This window comes from Adiantum capillus-veneris, unplaced genomic scaffold (genome assembly GCF_014529385.1).
Source record: "Adiantum capillus-veneris isolate H3 unplaced genomic scaffold, ASM1452938v2 Hic_scaffold_313, whole genome shotgun sequence".
Taxonomy (NCBI): Eukaryota; Viridiplantae; Streptophyta; class Polypodiopsida; order Polypodiales; family Pteridaceae; genus Adiantum; species Adiantum capillus-veneris.
The window spans coordinates 164,516-189,587 of NW_028221429.1; the positions used below are offsets into that span (position 1 = coordinate 164,516).

Below are 25,072 nucleotides of genomic sequence, written 5' to 3' on the forward strand. Positions count from 1 at the left end.
TCTCTCTCTCTCTCTCTCTCTCTCTCTCTCTCTCTCTCTCTCTCTCTCTCTCTCTCTCCATGCTGAGCATACACTCATTAGAAGTATAACAAGCTAGCATTTGTCCAAAAATGATTTGCAAGAAAAACCCAGCAGCAGTACCACAAAGTGAAACTTACTTTAGCAACGCTACATTCTAGAGAGGCACCTACCTAAGATTAATTAAGCTAATTCTGTGGAATCTCAACATCCCCATCTTCAAAATCTGTTTGCAAATCCTTGAAATCCTTCCCATCCACAGAGCAACCAACAGAAACGCAGTGCCAAGAATTTCTTACTGTGCAAGCGAACTCCTTTGCCATTGAACAGGGACGCATCAAATGGGCAGTCTCGATCAAATCATCGAGAGAAATGTTTCCATTGGCTTGATGTTCTTAAATGTATAAGGAGAAGGAAGAGGAATCTGTAGGTTGGAAACCACTTAAGAGCTCATGTGGCACACTAGCATGGAGCAAAACCCTAACGCCAATGCTAGGACTGAGGCAAGCAAAAGAAGAAGAAGAAAAAGGCAATCGAGTGTTGCAGTGGCTTGCATGATCAGATTACTAAGAGGAATTGTGACAATACAATTATGAGAGTAGCCACTGGCCACCAATCATGAGGAGCACCTGCAATATAACAATGTCATAAATGCAAATGATGGCATCTCTGCTATTTCTGTCAGTCGGCTTCATCGTTGTGGTATTAATTATGCATTAAATGGACATGAATCTAATTGTCACAGCTCACCCTCTTCAAGATTAGGAAGAAAGATAATTGCTGCACGAAACTTAGAGCGGATTAACAAGGCCCTTAGCACTAATCATGAGCAGCTCCAGTTGTCTTCAGAGTAGGGTGTGTGCACACCAGAGCACAGATGCCCACCACAACAATACTCGTTCTTGAGCAATGATTATAACACTTTTAGCTACTATTTCAGACCCACGAGGAGTAACAAGTGTAGCAATGCATTCATATTCTTCCTATCGCGCTCGGGCTCCTCGAGGGATTTGATCACAAGGGAAGCGGCGCTAATTGCTCCCTTACTTCTAGTCCAACTCCAATTCAGAGTCACCATTGAGGGAGCCACCCGTAACTCCACTAGATGGTAGACATGAAGCTGAGTGATGCATGTTTTGCACCACCCACGATGAAGATGCAATGATGATAAAGAAAGGGCAACAAGAATATGAGGAGGTGGTTTTTGTTCGTTTAACAGGAGGGGAAGTTGGAGATGCCTCTTCATTGGCACCCAAGATCGGGCCACTGAGCCTGTCGCCCAAGAAGGTAGGAGAGGACATTGCCAAGGACTAGAAGGGCCTCTGCATTATCGTCAAGCTCACTGTCCAGAATTGTCAAGCCAAGGTCGCTGTCGTCCCTTCCACTATCTCTGAGGGATCCAATTTGGACGGCATCTCTACTGGTTTCCTCTCCTTTCTTTCTGTTGCTTCTGCTTCTGCTCTCGCAACCTTGCATTGCCCTCAGTCACTTGACGATCTCTCTCTCTCTCTCTCTCTCTCTCTCTCTCTCTCTCTCTCTCTCTCTCTCTCTCTCTCTCTCTCTCTCTCTCTCTCTCTCTTTCTTTTTTTTTTGTCTATCTGAACGAGTGGAAACCTCACAAATTAAAAAGTGTCATTCTTTGCACTCTTACATCTGCAAGAACATGCCATCATAGCCCACAATAAGCATGACACATTTCAATTGTATGTATGCAGCACCCCCCAACCTCATAAGGCACGACAAAGCAAAAGGTTGCAAGAGTGCACTGACCTATCTTTTTTTGAAACCATACTTCTTATGTTCATAGAACAAATCAGTTTTGGCATTGCCAAGGTTCACAATTTTGGGGCAACCATCTCTATCCTTGTCCTGTTGGGTGTACACTTTGCAGTAGTAAGCATCAGAAATGCTGGCACCTCCGCAGATGATGCAGCGCCCTTGGAAGGAGCCATAATTGCACTCATCGCACACTCAAACTAGAATACAGGGTGCACGTATGAATCACAAATCACGCACGGACTCCATGTCTGCTGCTGCGAGAGGAGGGAAAGGATGGAGGCAGTAGTCTGCCTATGGGGTTGAGGGTATTTGAAGAAGTGTTGCTTGCAAGGGAGAGCACTCGACAATTGAGTTTTCTTCGTGAGCAAGGACCTGACGGTGACATCACGAACAGGGGACATTGCAGAGATGGTTAGGGGAGGCGATAGCGAGTAATAGTGGGACCCAGACAGGTCAGTGCCCCTACGGCCAGACATTCTCGGGCTTCCCTTCGCGCGCTTCAGTGATGGCCGCCTACTCGTCGAACTCTTGGGTAGGTTGCCCCCTGCGCATCTTGCAGAGTCTCCCTTCGCCATGGCTGCTCATGAGTGCCCATTTGCCCCACGTATGTTGAGAGAGAGTCTCTCTCTCTCTCTCTCTCTCTCTCTCATCTCTCTCTCTCCTCTCTCCTTCTCTCTCTCTCCTCTCTCCTCTCTCTCCTCTCTCTCTCCTCTCCTCTCTCTCTCTCTCCAAAAAAAAAAACTCAACTCTCTCAAAGAGCGCGCGCCGGCGCGCGCTCTTTGAGAGAGTTGAGTTTTTTTCTTAGCAAAGTATTCACCAGTCAGACGTAGCGTTTGAGTCTGCCATAGCTGTACTGCAATGGCGAGCTCTCTATGTGGGTAGCAACAAGGGTTTGGCACTGCTGCTTCTTGCCATGCCTATGGTGATGCGAGTGGTGAGCCTCGCGAACGCAGTAATAGCGATGAAGAGAGCCTGCTTTCGGCCTGCAGCGGCCCTTGGAGTTGGCCTCACCAGACACTCAGGGATGCCAAGAAGACAGCTATAACCCAGCGATGGTAGACCCGTATGAATTCCTTGTGAGTGAAAGCACGGTAAGTTCATCTCAGGAGGACGTTTTGCAGCGCATTCCTGGCTGCGAAGAGAAGGGAGCGCCTGCTTTGTCACCATCGCAGGAAGGTCAACCTCTTTCTAGGCTCTGCGGCACCTCTGGCAGCCGGTGGGACAAGGGCCACGTACCTATGGCGGTAAGGGCAGCTGTGGTTTATGATCAGCATGGTGGTCAAGGTGGCAAGGGCGGCTATAACAACGCCCTTGGAGGAAACCAGGGCAAGGGCCATGGCGGCAGCTCCAATAAGGGGCATGGCGGTCATGGTGGCCACGTCCCGCATGGCTAGCTCGCTAGCTTCCAACTATAAGCACTGGCTAGTCCTCTCTTGTATCTAAATTGCCAGGTCTCTTAACAAGGTTGCGAGCTTGCGCTGCAGGTGATGGGCTAATAATAAGGGACTTCATATTGGCGGTTGAGTAGATTGTTCTCTCTCTCTCTTTGTTTAATGATATCCTTGGCTTATTCTTCAAGTGTTGTGCAGCATAATGCAAGTTTAATGTCTTATCATGTCAACCTAGGGTAATGTCTTATCATGTCCAAGTGCTCTCTCACAATCCAAGTTTAATGTCTTATCAGCAAGTTTAATGTCTTACATGTCAACATAGGGTAATGTCTTATCATGTTAACTGCTCTCTACACAATGCAAGTTTAATGTCTTATCATGTCAACATAGGGTTTCCCTTATGCTGCACAACACTTGAAATTGGTGTTTAATCAGAATAAGCCAAAGATATCACTAAACAAAGAGAGAGAGAGAGAGAGATCTCCATGACGAAGAGGAAGTAGAAGCAGTTGCGGCATAAGTAGTCATGATGGTCAAGCGTCGCAACGGTGGGCGTAACAAACATGGAAGAGGCAACACCAACCCCATCAGGTGCTCCAATTGTGGGTGATGTGTGCCCAAGGACAAGGCTGTCAAGCGATTTCTTGTAAGGAAAATTGTTGAACAAGGTGCTCTATGAGATGTGCATGATGCTTTTGTTTATGATGGGTATGCACTTTCCAAGATTTACGCTAAAATGCAGTACTGCGTTTCATGCACCATTCAGTCTCACGTTGTCAGTGTGAGATCCCACACAACAAAGAGATTTTGGGAGCCACCACAGAGGTTTAGATGCAAGGAGGATATGCAGAACCACAATCAACGTACCAATGTTCCAGGTGCTGTTAGGAAGTGAAGAGGTGTCTAATTAGTGCGTAAGCCAGGAGAGGAAGAAGGCTCATGAATTTTGACTTTGATCATAGAACTCTTAAAAGACACATGCTACAAGCATTGCCACTGTGGTTGAAGCCATCAATAATATGGACGTTGAGGGACTTTTGAGTCTTTTGGACGGGCTTGTATTTGATGTTTTTGAAATTTCTTTCTAAAGTTTTTTCAGAGAGAGAGAGAGAGAGAGAGAGCCTGACTTGCTTCTGAGACTCTGAGAGTGTGTGACAGAGAGAAGCCCCACGAGTGAACAAGAGACATGACACTGAAAATTCACTAAACTCGGGCACTGAGAGTGAGTGACCACTGCTCGAAAAAACTTTTTCCCAAAAACTTGTCAAACCTACATGTTAGAAACAATAGAGGTAAACTCACTAAATGTGAAGGTTTTTATACCAATTTACACTTTTTTTTTTCAAATTTGGAGGTTTTCTCACCTTCACCTATAAAATTTAGAGGTAAATCTCAAAATTTGTAGGTGGGGTTACACTAAACCTAGGTTTTTTGAGCATTGTGAGTGACTTATAGAGGCGGCGCTGAGACTGAGAGAGAGAGAGAGAGAGAGAGAGAGAGAGAGGAGAGAGAGAGAAGAGAGAGAGAGTAATTGGCTAGATTGGTTGAGAGCATGCACACCCCTTTCATGTAGAGCTCGCTGCTCAGTGGCACAGTCAGGCCTACTTTTGTGGAACTCTAGAAGAAGGTGGAGGTAGGGATGTTGAACAAGGGTATCGGCACATCAAAGTCATTTTTGATGCGTGACCAGAAAGGCTGGTGTTTGAGAAAAGATTCCTCAGCTGTGATCCCGCAATTGTGAAAGGCCACCTCATTCTCTCTCTCTCTCTCTCTCACACACACACACACACACACACACACACACACAAACTCTTCATCTTTGTTCTCGTTGAAAAATGGGGCCGCGTGATTGTGAAGGCATTGCATAAGAGGTGATTGCCAAGCTGTTGCATGCAAGTGGTGATTATCATTCATGTTGACAGTACCTTATGATGTTCATCACCTCTCCCGCCCTTGTCCACAGAGTCCTCATGATTGGGGCCTTCCTCTTTTTCAACTCACCATGCAAACTCTAAGAGTGTCCGTAGTTCATGAAAACGATTATTTTCAAGTATGTGATGTGAGGGATATTTTCCTTTTCCTCTTCGTTTCTCAAGTGTCATGATTATACGCTGAAATATCTTTTTTGCGAGCTAGACAAAATGGAGTCAGTCACTCAAAAAATTATCTCCAATTTCAATAAGGTACAATCTAGCACCAAAGATTGCAAATACACATTGTTCATATTGGCTCCAACCTACCAATACGATCTACCAAATCTACTTCTTCTATAACTTCCTTAGAAGCACTTGCCATAATAAAGTATTGAGAAACCCTCCTCCCCCCCTCCACAACATTGTCTGCGTGCGCACACACACACACACACACACATTTTTACTTGTCCAAGCATCTACCATGGCTTTAATATTGATGACCACAAGGTGTGATTCAGAGGAGGGAGCATAACCTTGGATAATCAAGGAGTTAATATAAGGGTGGATGATTAAATTCTCCATAAGGAATGCTCTAGACGTTTAGAGACAATGATAGATAGATTGTAATATGTAATCTGATGCTAAATGTTTCTATTATAATTTAAGTTCTATGTACCTTGTGGGGTTTTGCTTCTTTTTTATGATTTCTCAAAAAGGTTTGCTTGGAGTTTGAAATTCTCATCCTGCAGTCAACCATGGCTAGACACATAACCATTTATGGACGACAATGTGGCCACAAGATTGTTCTTATGTTTGACGATAGGATCTATGAACTTTCTATATTTTTTATGATACAACGTTAATGAAATAATAATGCATTCAATTTGCATCCATTAACTCTAATGTGAGAGCAGGTGAAGATAAAGGCTATTGAACTTGCTAGTGTTGAACAAATCTTGCTTCTCAATCATGCCAATGTCATTCTAGAAGGTTCGAAATTTCTATTAAGAATTTTCTTAGATACTCCTTGAATGCGTGACTCATCAGCCTTCAAAATGTGGCAGTGCATTAGTTAGGCCAAATGGAATTACCCAATAAGAAAATATGCCCCATTTTGTGGCAAAAGCAATTTTGTGTGGTCTCCGGGGTAATGAAAGCTAGTTGTAGCTAGAAAATCCATAAAGAAATCTTTAAGCCTCCTTGCTCGCGACTCTCTCAATCACATGCTCTGTGATGGCTAAGAGAAAGTTCTCTTTGATCGTAGCAGTGTGTACCTGTTTAAGATTCATACACATTTGTAATTTATCGTTATTTTTGGGAATACCCACTCTATGTGCTCTATCTCATAGATAAATTTCACTTTCTTAAGTTTGTCTATCTCTTCTTTGATTTTCTTCACAAATGTTTTGTTATAGGTATAGGGATGTTTTCTGTGTGACTTAGCGTCACTCTTAAGGGATATCATATGTTGACATAGTGTGTGTGTGTGTGTGTGTGTGTGTGTGTGTGTGGTGTGTGTGTGTGTGTGTGTGTGTGTGTGTGTGTGCGTGAGTTGAAGGGAGAGGAAGGACTTCATTCTACAGTAGAAGCAGAAAAGAGAGAAAGTTTCTACTTGCTGCAGTGTTAAACAAAAAGAGAGCAAGTAGGAGATTGTTGAGATTTTGTGTGTGTATGTTAGGCTTGATGTGTGCAGGCATGAGTTAGAGAGAGAGAAAATTCCACGACATTAATTAAAGAGGGAGAGAGAGAGAGAGGCAATAAGGAAATTGATTGAAGGAGAATAGCATAGTGTGTGTGTGTGTGTGTGTGTGTGTGTGTGTGTGTGTGTGTGTGTGAGAGAGAGAGAGAGAGAGAGAGAGAGAGAGAGAGAAAGATAGTTCTATTATCGTCCTTGGAGGTCAAATATGACCTATGGGACCAAATGAACATGTCATGTGGTGTGAGTGGAGGTCATAAGTAACTCTTGATGCTCAAAAATGACTGAAATGAGTGTCCCAATAGAGAGTCCATATCGTGGTTGGGAGAGGAAGGTATGTAGGGAGAGCTCATCACTGAATATATGGGGAAAAGAGGACCTAATGTGGTCAAACACTGAGCACTCAAGTAGTGTGTGGTACTCACTCTCTCGCACTTTGACGAGGGCATAAGGTGCAAATTCGATGAGACTTCTCACCAGTGCCCCAACGTCCTGTCTCGCAACGTAGAGAATGGGAGCTAAGACGAATGGAGGCAATGGTGCGGATTGCACTCAATGGGATGGGCTCAAGGATGTAGGGATGGGTTCGGTTACCTCGTTCGGAGAAGAATAGAGATTTTTAGTTTGGGGCAATGTGTGTGGTGTAATGGCTGAAGCAAGAACCTCTGGATTTCTCCCAAGCCGTGATACATTGGTGTTGTAAGAAGGCCTCATTAACTTGGAGTCGATCGATGCATCATTGACTAAGTGACATGCATCCCATCTTCCAAACCATTTCTTGATGTCAAGCATCCACCCCGAACTGAGTATTTTGCTCTTGCATATCTTTTGGACCTTTTGACTTGCTTCATATGCGATTCTAGGAAGTCGATACAAAGGGCTACGTTGTGTCTTAAGCATGTACTCCAGAACCCTTTGCATGCTCAAGACCTCAATGGGAAGCGATCCGGACTCAAGAAGTAAGAGCATGTAGGGTGTTTGTGTGTTGACTTGGAGAAGTTGGTGAGAAAAACGCTTTTGGACATTCTCAAACTCTTTCCAAGTAGACTTCTCGATGCTACCACCCTACACCTCCACTCCATAAAGAAGCACCGGTGTCACCAACGTGTCAAAGCGGTACTTTTTGAGATCCCAACACTTGATCTGTCCAGCATTGCACATGTTCTCAAATGTATAATAAGCCCTCTTTCCAGCTTCCAAGCGATGCATCGTGCAATCCTTCCATCTATGATTGGATGGAACCTCAAGGCCAAGGTAATTGAAGCTATCTACCACTTCAAGTTGCTCATTGTTGTATACAATGCATGGATTTTCATCATTGAGGGTCTTTACAAGCATAACCTTGGTTTTGGATCCATTTACGATCAGCCCGCTACGTAGGCAAAAGCATTCCAAGACACTCATAAGCTTTTGTGCATCTTCTAAGGTATGTGCCAAGAGCACTACATCATTGGCATAAAGCAAAAGCATGATCACCGCATTTCCGATCTTAACTTCTTCTATGCCTTCTTGTTGCATAAAATCAAGAACCATCTTCTAAGGTATGTGCCAAGAGCACTACATCATTGGCATAAAGCAAAAGCATGATCACCGCATTTCCGATCTTAACTTCTTCTATGCCTTCCTCTTGCATAAAATCAAGAACAATGCATTCCAATTCATCAATGAGTAGCCCAAAGAGGGTTGGGGAAAGTGGGCATCCTTGTTTGACACTAATGGTGCTTGCAAAAAATCTTGAAATTCCATCTCCCATATGTAGAGAGAGAGAGAGAGAGAGAGAGAGAGAGAGAGGAGAGAGAGAGAGAGAGAGAGGCAATAAGGAAATTGATTGAAGGAAAATAGAATAGTGTGTGAGAGAATATAGAGAGAGTTTGACAATTGCATCCATAAAGAACAAGTCACCGCAGAAATAGAGAAGCTTAAATATGGACTCACTAAACCGTGAGAAAGCATTGATTTTGGAAAAATATCAAAGCGTTAGTGGTTAGTCAAGATATTTAAAATTTGGAAATAACTTTAAAAAATTGTCTTTCTAGCATATTTCAGTTTAAAAACATAAAAATTATAGAAAAAATTTCAATTTGGAGTATCAAAAAGGTCACTTAAGGAAATGGAACGATGTATAGTCAAAAGACAAGCTTTATCGCATTCTTTTTGGCTTGAGGTCATCATGTGTGCCACTTATGCACTAAACAGGTGTCCTACGAAAGCTTTGTAGCCTATTACTCCATATGAAGCATAGCATGGTAGAAAGCCTTCTATTGAGCACATGCTGTTTTGGTTGTTTGGCATATGCTTTGGTGCCACATACACAACGCAAAAAAATGGATGATAAGGCTGTCAAATGTTTTTTTGTTGGTTATAGGGATGAAAGCAAAGGTTACAAGTTGTATCATCCGCAAACAAAGCGTATTCTGGTTTCACGGGATGTAGTGTTTGTGGAAGATTCTGTTCAGCCCTTGCTATCATGTACTAGAGACAGTAATGTAATCTCACACGACATTTATGACACTTTGTTGCCTCTTTTCAGTGGTGGAAGTTTGAATGTAAATTCCAATGAGGCAAATGTATAGCCTATGGGGGTTTCTGAAAATGTTACAGATCAACCTATTACTTATGCAAATGTACATGATGTACTTGATGATGAAAGAACTGAAAATGAGCAGGCTAGAGGTATGCCAAAATGGATGGTGCATACATTGCCTCACAGTAAATTGGATGCACCTTTGTCTATTCGTACTCGTTCAAGCTCTTGCCATGCATCTTATGCATCAGAGTGTTATGCTTTGGCTGTGTCTAGCTTACATGATGTTGAGGAACCTCTCTCTTTTGATGAAGCACAAAATTTAGAAAATTGGATGGCTGCAATGCAATCAGAATATGATCCACTTATAGAAAGTGACACATGGACTTTGTGCCATTTGCCTCCTGGAAAAAAGGCCATTGGTATGAAGTGGGTTTACAAGTTCAAATGCAAGCCGGATGATGAGATCGATCGCCATAAGGCTCGACTTGTTGCAAAGGGTTATGCACAACAAAAAGGCATAGATTATGAAGAGACTTTTGCTCCTACTTGTCGTATGACTACTGTGCATTTTCTATGTGCATTGGCAGCTCATTTTGGTTGGGATGTACATCAATCAGACACTCTTACTGCTTTCCTGAATGGTGACATATTTGAGGAAGTTTATGTAACGTAGCCTCGCGGTTTTGTCAAGAAAGGACAAGAGGACAAAGTGTGCAGATGTAAGAAGGCTTTGTATGGGTTGAAGCAATCTCCTCGTACCTAGTATGAGAAAGCTGACACTCATTTGGTCAAAGTATGCTTTCTTAACAGTCCAATAGAAAGCACATTGTATGTAAAGCGTGAGGGTGATGTACTTCTCATTGTGGTTCTTTATGTCGATGATTTGCGGATCACTGGACCAAATGAGAGACATATTCCTGAATTTAAGGCTGATTTGAATGCTACTTTCAAGATGAAAGATTTGGGGATGTTGCATCATTACTTGGGTATACAATTTAAGAAGTTTTGATGGTGGTATTGCCTTGTCTCAGAAAAGTTACATAGAGAAATTGCTATGTAAGTTTGGACTTGAGGATTGCAAACCTATTGCCACTCCCATGGAAACAAGTTTGAAATTGAGTCTTCATGATGTTGGTGATCCTATAGATGCCACTCTTTACCAAACTTCTATTGGATGCCTCATTTATGTATGCAACACGAGGCCGGATATTCAGTTTGCAGTCTCACAGGTCAGTAGATTTATGCATAGCCCAGGGTCTAAGCATTGGTAGGCTTTCAATAGTATTTTTTGCTACCTTAGTGGCACTTTACATCTTGGCTTGTTTTATCCCAAGGGGCGATCATTTCCACCAGACTTACATGCTTTTTTGGACTCAGATTGGGCTGATTGTTTTGACACGAGAGTGTTCACAAGTGGTTTTTGTTTCATGCTTGGAAGTTCACGTATATCATGGTTGAGCAAGAAGCAACCTACTATGGCCACTTCGAGTTGTGAGGTTGAGTACAATGCAGTCTTCATAGCTACGGTTGAGTGTGTATGGCTCAGATGCCTTATGGCTCATTTGGGTGTTGGACAAAACACTGCCAACACTATCTACACTGATAGTCAGAGCGCATTGGCAGTTGCGAGGAGCCCAGTTTTTCATGCTCGCACAAAGCACATTGAGGTTCATTACCACTATTTCAGGGAGAGGCTCTCAGCAGGAGAGATCAGCTTGGCTTATGTGCCAACAGAGGACAACCTTGTAGATCTTTTCAAAAAGGCATTGTCTCGTGAGAAGCTTGAAGCTTTCCGCAAAGCTTTGGGCTTACTCCCCTTTGAGGACTGATCATGTCCTCAAGGCATGGAACTTCCCTTTACTCATGTGCCAGCTGTCGTTTACCGCATCACTCCAGGGGGGATTTGTTACCATATACATGTGGTATTGATGTGTGTGAACACACTAGGACCGTTGGGGCATTTTTTCCCTTTTTAGGAGGTTTTTCCCCCCATGCATTGTATATACGCCCATCACTCTAGGGCTATCTATCTTTCCATTTCACACTAAGTAACACAGTCTCAGTTGTGTGCCTTGAGCTTCCTTTGTCTTCTCCAAGCTGTGTGCATTTCTCTGCAACCCTAATTCCAACATTATGTAGCTCAACAAGTAGCAGGGCCATCTACGAGCGTACCTCCAATGAGGTTGAATGTGGTGTGGAAAGTGTAATGGTTATGGCCATTTAGCAACTAAGTGTGCAACCACATCAAGGGTAGTGCATGATCAAGTTCGTACATTACTCTGTACCTAATGCTTAAAGAGTAATCATGTGGAGGAAAATTTCTTTCTAATGGAATCCCAAGAGTGCCATCAATCACGAGAAATGCAAACAAATTATAATTTCATGGATATAAGCAATACAACTTATGAGATAGGCCCACCTCCACAACCATTTATGCAAAGGGGCTTGCCTGAAACTTATCAACAGTAGTTACAATAGCAAAAGCAACCTACCCATGGTATACCTCCTATGCTAAGAATTCAAGGGCATAAGAAACTCACCTTATAGACCCCGTTTAGACATAACAATCTTAGGTATAACAATAAAAAAATATGGGACCACCAAATCCCATTGTTTTTTATAATGTCCAACAAGAAGGACATATCGTTCCATATTATCCAAACCCTCGTAAGAACTAAGACTACATACCACTGTGTCAAATTTGCAGTGAGGAGGGGCATTATGAGCAGGCTTGTCCTAAATTAGCTAGTTACATAGTACATAAGAAAGTGAAACAAAAATAGATGAAGGCCCAAGTACTTCTACCAATTTGGTAGAAGTGGAGCAAAAACAAGGGGAATCTTCTCAAAGTAAGAACATAAAGAAAGTAACCTTTGCAAAAAAGTATGTAATGGTAGGAGTAGTTACTAGGTTTCAACAAAGTGAACAAAAGCTGAGTATCGAGGCATAATCCAAGGAAAATGCGAGTAGAGTAGCAGGGAAATTGGATTCTTTTCATAGGGAATTTGTGGAATATCCATAAGAAGTATCTGAAGATCATTCAATAGATGAGCAACCTCGAAGGGAAAAGCTGCAAGAAAAAATAGAGATAGTGAAAGGAATTGCTCCGTTTCTTGAATGCTTACATACTCCTGGGGTAGTGAAAGGGGGAGAGAATACGAGAGATTTCAATCTATGGGATACAATAGGAGATTGTAATTTGTCCATAGATCTTGCAACCCTAGTGGAAATATCACCACTATGCAAGAAGCAGTTATATCAAAAATTAGTATGACATGGGGGAAAAGAAGAAGGCCTAGACCAAGCAGTCATGTTGAGAGAGAGACATGTTCAAGTAGTGGACATGCTTATGGATTTAGAAGCTCATACTATCTTGGTGGAAATAGGAAGCTACAGTGTGACAAGAGTTTAACTAGATGGAGGGGTTGCATTAAGCTTGATGAATGAGCAAGCTATGGAGGAACTGGGATTAAAGAACGTAGAGCCAACAAACATACTTCTTTGTCTAGTTGATCAACGATAAGTAAAACCTTTAGGAGTTCTACAAGGAGTAAGAACCATGATAGCAAGGCTAGAATATCATATGAGCTATTTAATTGTATGACCCCATTCGTATGGTGCATCTTTTCCGATTCTTTTGGGTAGACCTTGGTCAGTCCAGGCTCGATGTGTGTAGAGCTTGCATAAGGGAGTTATAAATATCATACCCCGAGATGATAGGGTTGAATTAAGAGAGGTTTCCAAGGTATTTTTATGAGAATACTCTAAGCCCACCTTGTCAAAGGTTAATGATGCTACACACTATAGTGGTCGTTCCAAGGACAAAGGAGCGATTAAGCAAAGGTTTGTATTAAACGCTGCAAAATATTCACGATTTTTGCATAATGGTTATCACATGCAAATTGACGTTCTTCAAAAATATTATCTACCTCAAAAAGTGGAGGAAATTATGCCCGATTTTTAGGAATGGGTGAATATGAGGTTCATTATTCTACCGAGAATGACTCTGGCAAAGATATTACCTGTTGGTTATCTACATCTAAGGAATGTTTGGCAAATTGTTTCAATGTGACAATAGAGGAAGAATTAACCATGTATAACCAATCTGATCTTATTAAAGATCTAAGGTTGAATCTTTACAAGACCAATTAAGTATTGAACGTGAAATGGCAAAAATATCAACGATACTACAATGAAGAAAATAACTAAATCAAAATTAGAGAAAGGGAAAGCTCTGTTGAAAGCTAAAAATTATAAAGATCCAGCAATGTTAGTAAATCTCTTTATTCAATATGATATGCTTCAATTAAATGAATAAATAGGAGAGATCTATTTGATTTTAGAGGAAGAACGTAGATCTCATGTTGAGGAAGTGGAAACTATGAGTGAGCATATTAGGGAAATGAAAGAGGATTTTCATGAGTATAAGCAACTTAGATTGGGATCCCAAGTCCTTTGCAATGATGAGAAACCGTATGAGAGTGAAATTGTAACGTCCAAAGTTAATAGTGACCATTGCACTAATAATATTAGCAAATCCATTAATAACCATATAAATATTTCTATAAGAGTCCATGTTCACTAGGAGATGTGGAAAAAGAGGAAATAAAGCTATTCAATTATAATGTAGCTACATTGATAGATATTGAGGAAAGACAAGCTTTATTAGAAGCACATCTTGATAATGAGCATTCACAAGTATGTGAGCAAATTAATTCTTTCGATGCTCTGTTACCTTGTGAGTTAAGTAGTGGGTATTACAGTGAGGAAACTGAAACTAGAAAGGATAATGACCAGCTAAATGGGGTTACTCCATTAGTGGAGTTTCAACTTGAGGATTCACCTAATTGTGAATCTGAGTTGAAACTTAATGTTTGTATGGTGGCTATAGGGGATTGTGATGACAATAACAAGGAGATCGCCATAGTTCCATACTTTTCAGCATTCAAAAGTGAGTCTAGATGAAGAGAAGGATCAAAATCATGATTGTGTGGAGAATAGGCATGATTTATTAGAATAAGTAATATATAAGGAAGAACCTCATCCTCCAATACATGCTATGCCACGACAATGTTCTTCTTTTGTGTCAGCAAAATGTGAAGAAACTATTCAATGGGAAGTGTCAGAAGGAAAGTTCTTGACACTGGGCAATCAAATGAAAGGAGATTTTCTACTAAAGTTCTAAGAGGTAGTTACAAAGTATCAGCATGCCTTTGCCTAGTCGTACAAAGGCCTACAAGGAGTAAACCCTGAGCTATGCCAACATTATTGACTTAGAGCCTAGTGCTTGACTTGTTTGTCAGCGTCAATGTCAGACCAATCCTATTTATGTAGATTTGGTAATAGGAGAAAGAATGAAACTCCTAGATGTGGAGTTTATTTATGCAGTTGCTTACAGTGAGTGGGTGTCCCTTATAGTGGTGGTCCCTAAGAAAAATAAGAAGATTTGTATTTGTGTCGATTATAGGAAGCTCAATGGGAAAACAAAGAAGGATCATTTTCCTTTGCCCTTTACAGATCAAGTTTTACATTGTGTGGCTGGGTATGAACTTTATTCCTTTATGGATGGGTTCAATGGCTACAATCAGATCCAAATACATGAGGAGGACCAATCAAAGACAACTTTCACTATAGAATGGGGCACATTTTCTTATTGGGTTATGTTGTTTGGGCTATGTAATGCCCCTACCACATGGGTGTGATGAATGAGTCCTACCATATGGTGAGCGAATATTATCGAGCAAGGAAATAACCGAGCGAGCAATCTGAGAGAGAGAGAGAGAGAGAGAGAGAGAGAGAGAGAGAGAGAGAGAGAGAGAGAGAGAGAGAGAGAGAGAGAGAGAGAGAGAGTTGGCCCCTGACTCCCTAAAGAAAACATGTATATTCAGAGCCAAACTAAGTATTTGGTGTCACATAAATGAATCAATTGGTCATACTTCCAAGATCTAGAAACGTTGCTTCCTCTCCTTGATTGGACTCGCACCTCTCTTATACCCCTTGAAGATCATAGAATATTTGCATGACCATCACAAAAACAATGACCATAGCGTGAAACGCTTTATATCCGTGATGTTGATTGAATTTTCATTAAAAGTAAAAACATGCTTTACTCAGTGAAATCACCCAGGAAATCAAAATAGCCAAAAGAAATATGGCGAACAACCATAAAGAAATGATAATCAAGTCTAATGAATGAGTATTCTTTGCCACCCATCCTACCCTATCATCTTTGCAACAAAACAAGGGTAATGTTTTCATTGTAACCAAGCTGTCGTGTCTTTTCCTATCAATGGATACTTAATCAAAAAGTTGGAATGAACAACTAGCATGTCACAATGGAACATGCCCATGAAGATTCATCTCTCCAATTATTTTCTTTCCCTTCTCTAGTGTGTTTTTTACAGTGAAAGGAGATCATGTTATGTTTCTGTGTCTTGAAATTGGGGAGCAACAATGTGTAGTCTCTCATGTATATTTAAAAAATAATAATATATCCATCTCTTTGTATTGTTTGTAGCTATCTGCGGTGACATAAATGGGTGCATGCAATGCAAGGTGACAAAGAAAGGAGATTGTGAGCACTAGCTTTGGTTTCTGGGTGCAGAGGACTTGCAGCCATTCAGGTAGCATGGATATATATGTGCAATTGTTTATGGTCAAAGAGGGCCATCTAAGGCAATGAGATTTAGTATAACTTATAATTTTTGGTGTGCATTGATAATATTTTCCTCCATTGCTGTTTCTTTAGCCATCAGTGCGGATAGAGTTTGCAAAACTCTATCCTCTCTCTATGCATTTTTGTAGGGCACTTTACAAAAGCCAACTAAGACCGTTCGCGACTAATCAAGTAAGCAAAAATGTTACTCTTTGTAACGGCTCCAATTCCGCCGACACCAAAAGCGGGATGGAACCTTTGACAGGTCTCTAGGCCTACTAAATTCAAAGCCTTTAAACAAGAAAAATTCTAGGGGATTCACCCTTACGATTGGCAATGGTTTAGGTTCATAGCCCTAGAAGAGACCTAGTCCTGTCTCGCAGTGGAAACGGGATCCTTAAAAAAAAATTCCGGCCCTAAATCTTCATCCTTTAGATTAAGGTTTCCTTAGCCAACGTTTTTTTCCCTCTAACATATGTGAGGGCACAGCCGCTGGTGGATCCCTCGTCCAAGTGAAGTTTCTAAACGTTTTAGTGCGCGGGAATGGATAGTTACCTGACTAATCAGGTCCATCCGTCCATGATTGACAACCTTAGTCAATCCCCACTTACCACCCCTCACTCACACATGATTTTATTGTTGTTTAATTACTACCACATTCTTTCCACAATTTAAATAATGATTCCTTTTTAATTTTTCAACTGCATTTCCTTAAAGCAACCTTTTAAAACAGCATTGAAGACATTCTTTCAGAAAACAGACATCTTTAAACTTAAGACAAGGTACTGTCATTTCAAGGTATCACTGACCAGTACTAACTTGTCTCAAGACCACCTATACAAGGGTGAAAAATGGCACCCATTCCTTATTTATATAACCGGGGTGGAAAAAGTCTTCACCCAAAGTCCGTGCGCCCATACGCCAAAACAAGTTGCCCATACAACCGGGCGGTTCCTCTAGGATAAACTTAAAAGTACTATCCATAAACATAAACAAGCACGGGGTAAAGACTCCACACGTGCAGAGGTAACCGACTCCTCCATGATGGTATCTCCATCGTTACTCATTACCGGGAGTAAAAATATTTCCAAGGAATCATAAGTGTCTTGAGACAAGCTGTCTTAAGGATGGTCAAACATTTCCTTCCTATTTCAACCAGTAATAACCCAATCATTTCTTTCCTAATTACAATCATTGATCGTGGGTTTCGTGGAAGTTACCTTCCTTTTTCAGCCAGTGTTTTCCTTCCTAACCCTTCGTATGCAATGCTTAACTTAAAATGAAATCTAAAAGCTTATTGATGGCATAATTGAAAACCACCTAGGACTGGTCGTCCATCTGTTGTGGGGCAGGTGCCCGTAAACTCTCCTCTGTTGGCCTATGGCTAGGCCCTGCTTCATGGTCGTTAGTTGCTTTGTTGCGTTTGTTACTAGCATCTTTATCTTCCGTCAAAGGGTTTCCCCTGGTTCTCTTGGGGGCCATTTCGGCAGCCTTATAAAAAGACTTAATCCATTAGAGGATCTATTGTATAACATTTATTTTTCCTTGTTACCCAAAAATAAGGGTTTTGGACCTTGGTTAATTCTTTGGTATTTAGATAATTTTATTTCTTAATTTTTCTTATCCATTATATACAAAAATTGGTTACTTTTGACCAAAGTACGTCCCTAAACTATTTATCTAAGGTTAGGATAATTATAATAGATTCCCCAAAGTATATTCCTTCTCTGGTATTGATATCAAAGGGTTTCTATTTACTTTACTATATTCCCTTTTTTATTTTTCCCAAAAATTGTAGTACTTTTACTGGGATATATAGTTAAACTGATTTTCTAGTGGTAGCATAATTACCACAGGTTCCTTGAGGTCTAATAAACCTTTGATAAAGATCTCAATTCAATTTAAGTCTATTTACTAATTTCCCCTATTTAAATTCCTCAAAAACGAGGATATTTTAGCTAGAGTAATTAGCTAGATTAATTTTCTGGATTTCTACTAATTATCACGGGTTCTTGAATACCTGATTTACCCTTGAAAATTATATGGAAGGATTTTAATTCCATTTACTAATTTCCCCTATTAAAATTTCTCAAAAAACAGGGTATTTTAGCTAAGATAATTAGCTAAATTAACTTTCTGAACTTGTCCTAATTATCACGGGTTATTGAACACCTGATTAACCACATATAATTATATGGAAGCATTTGAATTCCATTTACTAATTTCCCCTATTAAAATTTCTCAAAAAATAGGGTATTTTAGCTAAGATAATTAGCTAATTTAACTTTCTAAACTTCTCCTAATTATCACGGGTCATTGAACACCTAATTAGCCATTGATAATTATATGGAAGCATTTGAATTCTATTTACTAATTTCCCCTATTAAAATTGTTCAAAAAACAAAGTAATTTAGCTAAAGTAATTAGCTAACTTAACTTTCTGAACTTCTCCTAATTATCACAGGTACTTGAACACTCTATTAATCACTGATAATTATATGGAAGCATTTGAATTCCATTTACTAATTTCCCCTATTAAAATTTCTCAAAAAACAGGGTATTTTAGCTAAATTAACTTTCTGAACTTTTCCTAATTATCACGGGTTATTGAATGCCTAATTAACCACTGATAATTATATGGAAGAATTTGAATTCCATTTACTAATTTCCCCTTTTAAAATTGCTCAGAAAACAGAGTATTTAGGCCTAATTAATTAGGAAAACTTCTCAAAAAATTATAGGATAATTTTTCTAGATTAATAACTGTCTAATGTATCTCTGATAAATAATTCAACTTAATCTAATCCTAATTAATATTTTTACCATTAATTCATGGCTAAATTGGCTAATTCCAGCCCTAATATGAGAGGATAAATAATTAGCTTAGTATTACTAAGATTAATTATAATAATCAGCAGAGATTTATTAATTTAAAGAGGTTTAAGAAGCATATATAGGCCTAATCTTTGATTAATTAATCATTTATCTTAATCTAACCTTACTAATTGAGAGGGATTAGGTTAATTACCTGTTAGGCTAATCAATTAGAGACTTAACTCTAATGATTTCTACGTAGTGTTTCTCCCTAGATGAGAGAGAAATTCTCAAGGCTCCGAGTTTGTCAAAATATGAAGAGAATGGTCCTATTTATAGCTTTTCCTAGGCATCTGGCACCTTTTGGCAGCTTTCCCCTAGTCCAAGCAACCCCCCAGGCTGAAATTTGCGCATTTTTTTGCCATCACTTCCCCTGGCAAGTTTCCACAGCTTCCACACTCACCCCATACCTTCCAGAATTTGCCTGTTTGATTTTTGCAGATTTTCCATGATGAAATTTGGAATTTCCTATTTAACTCTAGAACCTTAGTGTAAAGAAGTCTTTGCTAATGATTAAAATGAACCCATCCAATTTTTGTTATTAATTAAATTTCTATGGTAATTTTCCAGGTCCCGTAACTGTTCCCGTTTTTATCAGAATCAGATTCTGAAAATTTCTAGACATAGTAAAGCTTTGCTTATAATTCCAAAAATACCAAAATTAATAGTGTTTGGAGTCCTGCAATAGTATTTTCCATTAAGTTTTTCAAGCTTAGTACAGTTTTGAAGGTTTCGTAAACTGGAAACCTTACACTCTTGTTGCATGCAAAAGTGCTCAAAGGGATTAAGTACACAAAATTTGCCATGAAATAAAAAATTCCTTAAATCTGTCATCATCTGAATCTCATAACCTTATACGGGTAGCCTCGTTATTATATTACCTAGAATATTTTATAGATCCCTTTAAGTTTCATTCGATGATTCTCATCAATCCTTCAACTCGAACAAAATCTCACTACAGTATTGGGACTTGAACCCGGGGAGCAGGAAGTACCAACGAGTTGATGCAGCCTTGTATCTACAAAAAAACCATGTGGTGGCTTTTGCGTTCAGCTTCTTGCCGATGTCCACCTCTGTGCTGCCCCGCCTTGGTAGCCTCCCATATGTCTGATCATCGCGTCTCAACTAACTTGTCTACTCTGCTGCCTACACCCCTTGCTCTGACACCATGGCCCTGGAAAGTGCTCGCATTTTCAGAGATTCAAAATCATTTACGATTTTTTTCAAATCGTGGAGACATACTTATACTGACATACTTGGTCAACTTTATTTAAAAACACTTTTCACAGATTCCCTCCATTACCGCCCCTCCAGACACCCCCCTACCACTGCCCCTTGGGCCTTGCCCCCTGCATACCCCACCTACATGTCCCTCATCTCTCGCCTACGCCGAGCAGCTTGTTGCTCATCCCTCTGCACGGAGTGAGAGATCGCCATCGCAATAGCACCAAAACAACTCTCTCCGAAGAGAGACAGAGAGAGAGTGCAGCTCCGTGCTGAGTTGCTCTCTATACTTGCGAGCATGTTGTTCTCTCTACCTACTCACCTGTCCATCGTACCTCTGACGCTCATCACCTCCTCACATTTGCACACCCAGCTCGCCCCCTTGGCACAGTCAGCAGACACTATAGCTACCCTCCCTCAGGCTCCTCGCTGAACTCAAGGAAACCAGCATGCGTAGCTCGCCACAGAGAGAGAGAGAGAGAGAGAGAGAGAGAGAGAGAGAGAGAGAGAGAGAGAGAGAGAGAGAGAGAGAGAGAGAGAGAGAGAGAGAGAGAGAGAGAGAGCAGCCTACGCTCCTGCAGGTGGCTCAGTGCGGGTGAGAGAGACAGAGAAAGAGTTAAAAGCCTGCGAGAGCCGCCAACCGACTTTGAAACAGGCTATGAGAGAGAGACAGAGAGAGGCAGAGGTGTCGGACCATCTATGGGCGGTTTCCATTAGAAAGGAAGAGAGACCTGCATACACATGCGCCACCCGACCTCCAGAGAGAGGTTCGAGATAAAGACTTTGGCCGCCCCGCCTGATCCGCCCGACTCGTCAGGCCGCTGACCCCTCTTCCTCCTCCACTGCTGCCACATGGACGGCAAAATGTATCTTCCCAACATTCTTGTCAATTTGGCTTCTTTCATAATCGACCTGACATACTTAAATGAAATTCTCAAAGTTTCCTGATTCCCCCACAGATTCCGCTACCCCTCCTTAGGTCCCCCCCCCCCCACCAAAAAAAACACACGTCGGCACACCCTGTGCCCAGCCCCGCTGCACGCTACCTACCGGCCTTCCCTTCCGCCACCTCTCGCATCCTCATAACACGACTGCAGGTGTCCGAGAGAGAGAGAGAGAGAGAGAGAGAGAGAGAGAGAGAGAGAGAGAGAGAGAGAGAGAGAGAGAGAGAGAGAGAGAGAGAGAGAGAGAGAGAGAGAGACGCATGTCGTCGTTCTGACTCTGAAACCCTCGACCTTCGCCACTCGCTACCCTCCGTTACTCTCGGTTGAAATAGCGGCAGTCCTACCCTGCGTGCTAGAGAGAGTGGAAACGTTCAGCTTCCCCAAAGAGTTCGGACTCCCAGCTTGCGCGTGAGAGAGAGAGAGAGAGAGAGAGAGAGAGAGAGAGAGAGAGAGAGAGAGAGAGAGAGAGAGAGAGAGAGAGAGAGAGAGAGAGAGAGAGAGAGAGAGAGAGAGAGAGAGAGAGAGAGAGAGAGTTGCTTGTGTCTTCTCTCCTGCCAAGGCACTATAGCCTCAGTGTGAGCTCTCCATCCTTGGCCACAAGTTGACGCAGGTAAAGAGAGAGAGAGAGAGAGAGAGAGAGAGAGAGAGAGAGAGAGAGAGAGAGAGAGAGAGAGATCTTGCTCGTGGCTTAAAAGCTTGAGCCACTACCCATGTCACCGTCTCTCAAACGGACAAGAACGGTGGTTTTGAATACAAAGGGGAGAGATTTTTGGATACGCCACCTGTCCCAAAATCTTCCCTCCCTCCCGCCTGCTTCGCCGTCAACATCTCACCTTAGGTCGAATAGCATCATCTTCATATCCCCATTTTTTGAGAATTATTTTGAAAGCATACTTACTACTCTTGTAGAAAAAGAAACTGCCTGTAGCCATCCACGCCGGCGTGGATGGCTACAGGTAGGTTTCTTTTGTAAATTACATTCACAATATAAATTCAACAAACGAATCTAATAAAATGTCATTTCAAATATCGCAAACGCGTCTTTGTGTACGAAGGCCATGTCGACCTCACAGCACACAAATAGGATGAACCTGTTGACTTACAGCCTTGCAAGCTAAGATCAGAGCCCTGCTTTGTGCCCATGCATGCTCGGTGCGCTCCTCAACATTTTGGCCTCTACTAATTGCAAGTTATGCATTAACCATGTCATCGGAAGCAATGTCTGGTTGATCTCTCTCTCTCTCTCTCTCTCTCTCTCTCTCTCTCTCTCTCTCTCTCTCTCTCTCTCTCTCTCTCTCTCTCTCTCTCTCTCTCTAAATTCTACAGCAAGAGGTGAGGGTGAGGTAGCTCATAAGCATGAAAACTCGTAACTATAAGGCTTTGGAATCATGAGCAAGCTAGAGCAAAGACACGCTGATATGTGAAGAGATCTGAGGGTTGGAGCACTGAGAGCTAGCTATGGGGGAAGGCAACCGGCAGGAGGGAAGTAGCACTGAAGAGGAGATTGTGAAGGGAGGCCTGAGGAGCCACCAGATTATAAAGAAACGGGAACTACGGACATTCGTTGGAGGATAATGGAGGTTTAGATGGTGCAAAGAGGAGAAATCTCACCCAGCTAGCATGGCAGCCAATTACATGCAGCTCGAGGACAGTTCGAGCTTGTAGGGGGCCTGATCAATTGACGCGCGCTGTGAAAGGGGTGCATGGGAGTAATTCGCGTGTGAGGAAGGTGGCTTTGCAAACAAGAATGATAGATGTGCCATTAGGGGGAAGCTCATAAGAATGATAGCTGGTAAGTCTTGTAGAAGGAGTGATCTAAGCATGCAAGTATGTGTGTAATGGGAGGCGGCCAAGTGTGGATGGTGAGATGGTGGAGTGGACGCAAGCTGTAAGGGTGTGGTGATCGCATCATTGTTCTGGCTAGATGTCAACTGTAATTGCCTATAAGCTTGCATGATGTGGTGATGTTGTGGCCCTCAAAGACACTCCTCTCCTTCAGCATGGAAGCATGCAGTGGTGTACATATTAATTGAGCATGCAGTTATCCATGGGATATTGGGATCATCGGAGGAGGGGCAACTCGAGTAGATGGTGAGATGGCGCAAGTAGGAGCGTGGTGAGTTGGACTGGTGATCGCATCACTGGATCTGGCTGGATGTCATTTGTGAGTGCCTACAAGCCTCACCCTCCTTGTCTCATCCCTGCTGCCATTAATATCTCTCCTCCAGTGTGTTGCCGTCCCAACCGAGATGAAGGTCACTGTCGGTACTAAGGCCGTTGTAAAGGAGGCTACCACTCACCTAGTCTCATCATCATCATTGCCGCTTTTATAATAGACTGTAGGACTTCTAGGCGCTGGGCAAGGGAGTATAAGATAAACATCTGGGCAAGGGAGTGTAGGCATATCACTATCCTTGGTCCTCTGATGTTGGAATGTAGAATGTTTGAGATCAAGTTTTCTTTTTGAAAGAACATTTTATGGCCCTTGCAGACCATACATCTTTGCATCCATTGACGTTTTGGAAGCACGCGTGAAGTTTGGACGCTATAAACATAGATGATGGAGAAGATGCATAGATGAAGTTGGAGGCATAGAAATAGATGACGGAGATGATGCTTTCTTACTTAATCCTAAATTGCATCAATTATACAACGTGGTTATATTCAAGGTGCTCAGTTTTGTGTTAGCTCAGAGTGGTTCGCTCGGAGTTTGGAATTCCTCGTGATGAATTTGCACCAGATCAGAACTCCAATCTATCTAAACATTGTACTCATTTGCCATGGTTGTTCAAACAATAATTGGTATTAGTTTTATTATCTTCTACCACATAAAATCTATGTGGGTAGATATATTGATTGATTTGAACATATAAGGTTACCAACCCTAGTGCTTTAATCTGGTGCTCAACATAACTCTTCTTTTCTTGGTGTTTCAGTTAAATATTTTCTTCTTGGACAAGCTACTTATATAATCTAAAGAAAATGAAATTTCCTTGGGCTCTCATATCGAGTAGAGCTATGGCTTCCACTTGATTGTTGCCAAATTTGAGCTTAACTACTGGATCCATGCTATCTTTGTCAAATTCATTCATTGATATAGCATTAATCCATAATGGTCTCCCATGTGGCCGCTATTGTCATAGAAGCCTTTGTTTAGCCATTCTTTCTTTAGCCTCTACTTGTGCTTTGTCAACAAGCCACACTTTCTCTTTAGTTTGTTGTTTCTCTCTGTGAATCTATTGTAGAATATCCAGGGTTAATGGCATATGATACTTCTTGAGCCTACATCCACTAATCCAGCTAGGCATTTCTACTTCTTCTAACATCGTAAGCTTGATGTCTCCGCTTGGTGATAGATCGTTAATCACAAACGGTCCCATCCCGCGCTTTTTAAGTTTTTTAGCATGTTGTTTAAGGGTATAAATCAGGACATAGTTTCTTGTTTTAAATTCTTTTGACTGCACATGCTTGTCAAAGAACTCTTTTTTCCTTCTTTTACTAGCATACATAGATGCTATTGTTGTAAGGTATAGCTCATCTAGCCTTTTGAGGTCATCTAATTGGGAAGACAATTCATGACATGTCCACTCTAATTGTTTAGCTACCCTCAAGGTTGGAATTAAGAATTAAAAAGACAGAATGGCATTTAGACCAAACACCATATTGTAAGGTGTTGTTCCACTTAGCAAACTCCCTTGCACCCATCATTAGCCATAATGACATCTTATCACGTTTTAGAGGTACTTTGGTATGCTGGCAATCATTGCATTTTTTAACATATTCGTCTATGTCCATGTGCAATGGCCACCATATTCCAATATTTAAGACAATTTTAGTTGTTTTATCTCTTGAGAAATGGCCTCCATTGACTCTTGCATGTACTTGCTCTAGGATAGGCAGCTATTCATTTTCTATTGCACATATCCTGAGATGGTTATCTTTTCCTCTTTTGTAAAATTGATTTTCAATTAATGTGAAGTATCTAGCCTCCAATTCAATGGCTCTTTGTCTTGCCCTTGTTATGTTCTCAGGGAATGTCCTCGTTCTTAGG

General features: G+C 41.4%; 1 protein-coding gene and 1 pseudogene across 1 annotated transcript; one reads left to right on the forward strand and one right to left on the reverse strand.

Moving 5' to 3' along the window:
* Positions 1–1,788: 1,788 nt before the first annotated feature.
* LOC147417236 (uncharacterized) lies at positions 1,789–2,273 on the reverse strand. The gene is made up of 2 exons (XM_086507783.1): positions 2,039–2,273; positions 1,789–1,955 (listed from the first exon to the last, which is right to left on the reverse strand). Exons 1-2 carry the CDS (start codon positions 2,271–2,273, stop codon positions 1,789–1,791), a joined length of 402 nt encoding a protein of 133 aa, XP_086363909.1.
* Positions 2,274–2,302: 29 nt separating this feature from the next.
* On the forward strand, positions 2,303–3,191 carry LOC147417237 (uncharacterized; annotated as a pseudogene).
* The last annotated feature ends 21,881 nt before the right edge of the window (positions 3,192–25,072 follow it).

What these genes read in the sequence shown, in the direction of transcription:
- LOC147417236 (XM_086507783.1), bottom strand. Translation starts at nt 2,273, where the DNA reads ATGTCTGGCCGTAGGGGCACTGACCTGTCTGGGTCCCACTATTACTCG. An exon ending in CTCGCAGCAGCAGACATGGA is followed by an intron (nt 1,956 to 2,038) that starts GTCCGTGCGTGA and finishes GCTCCTTCCAAG; the next exon opens with GGCGCTGCATCATCTGCGGA.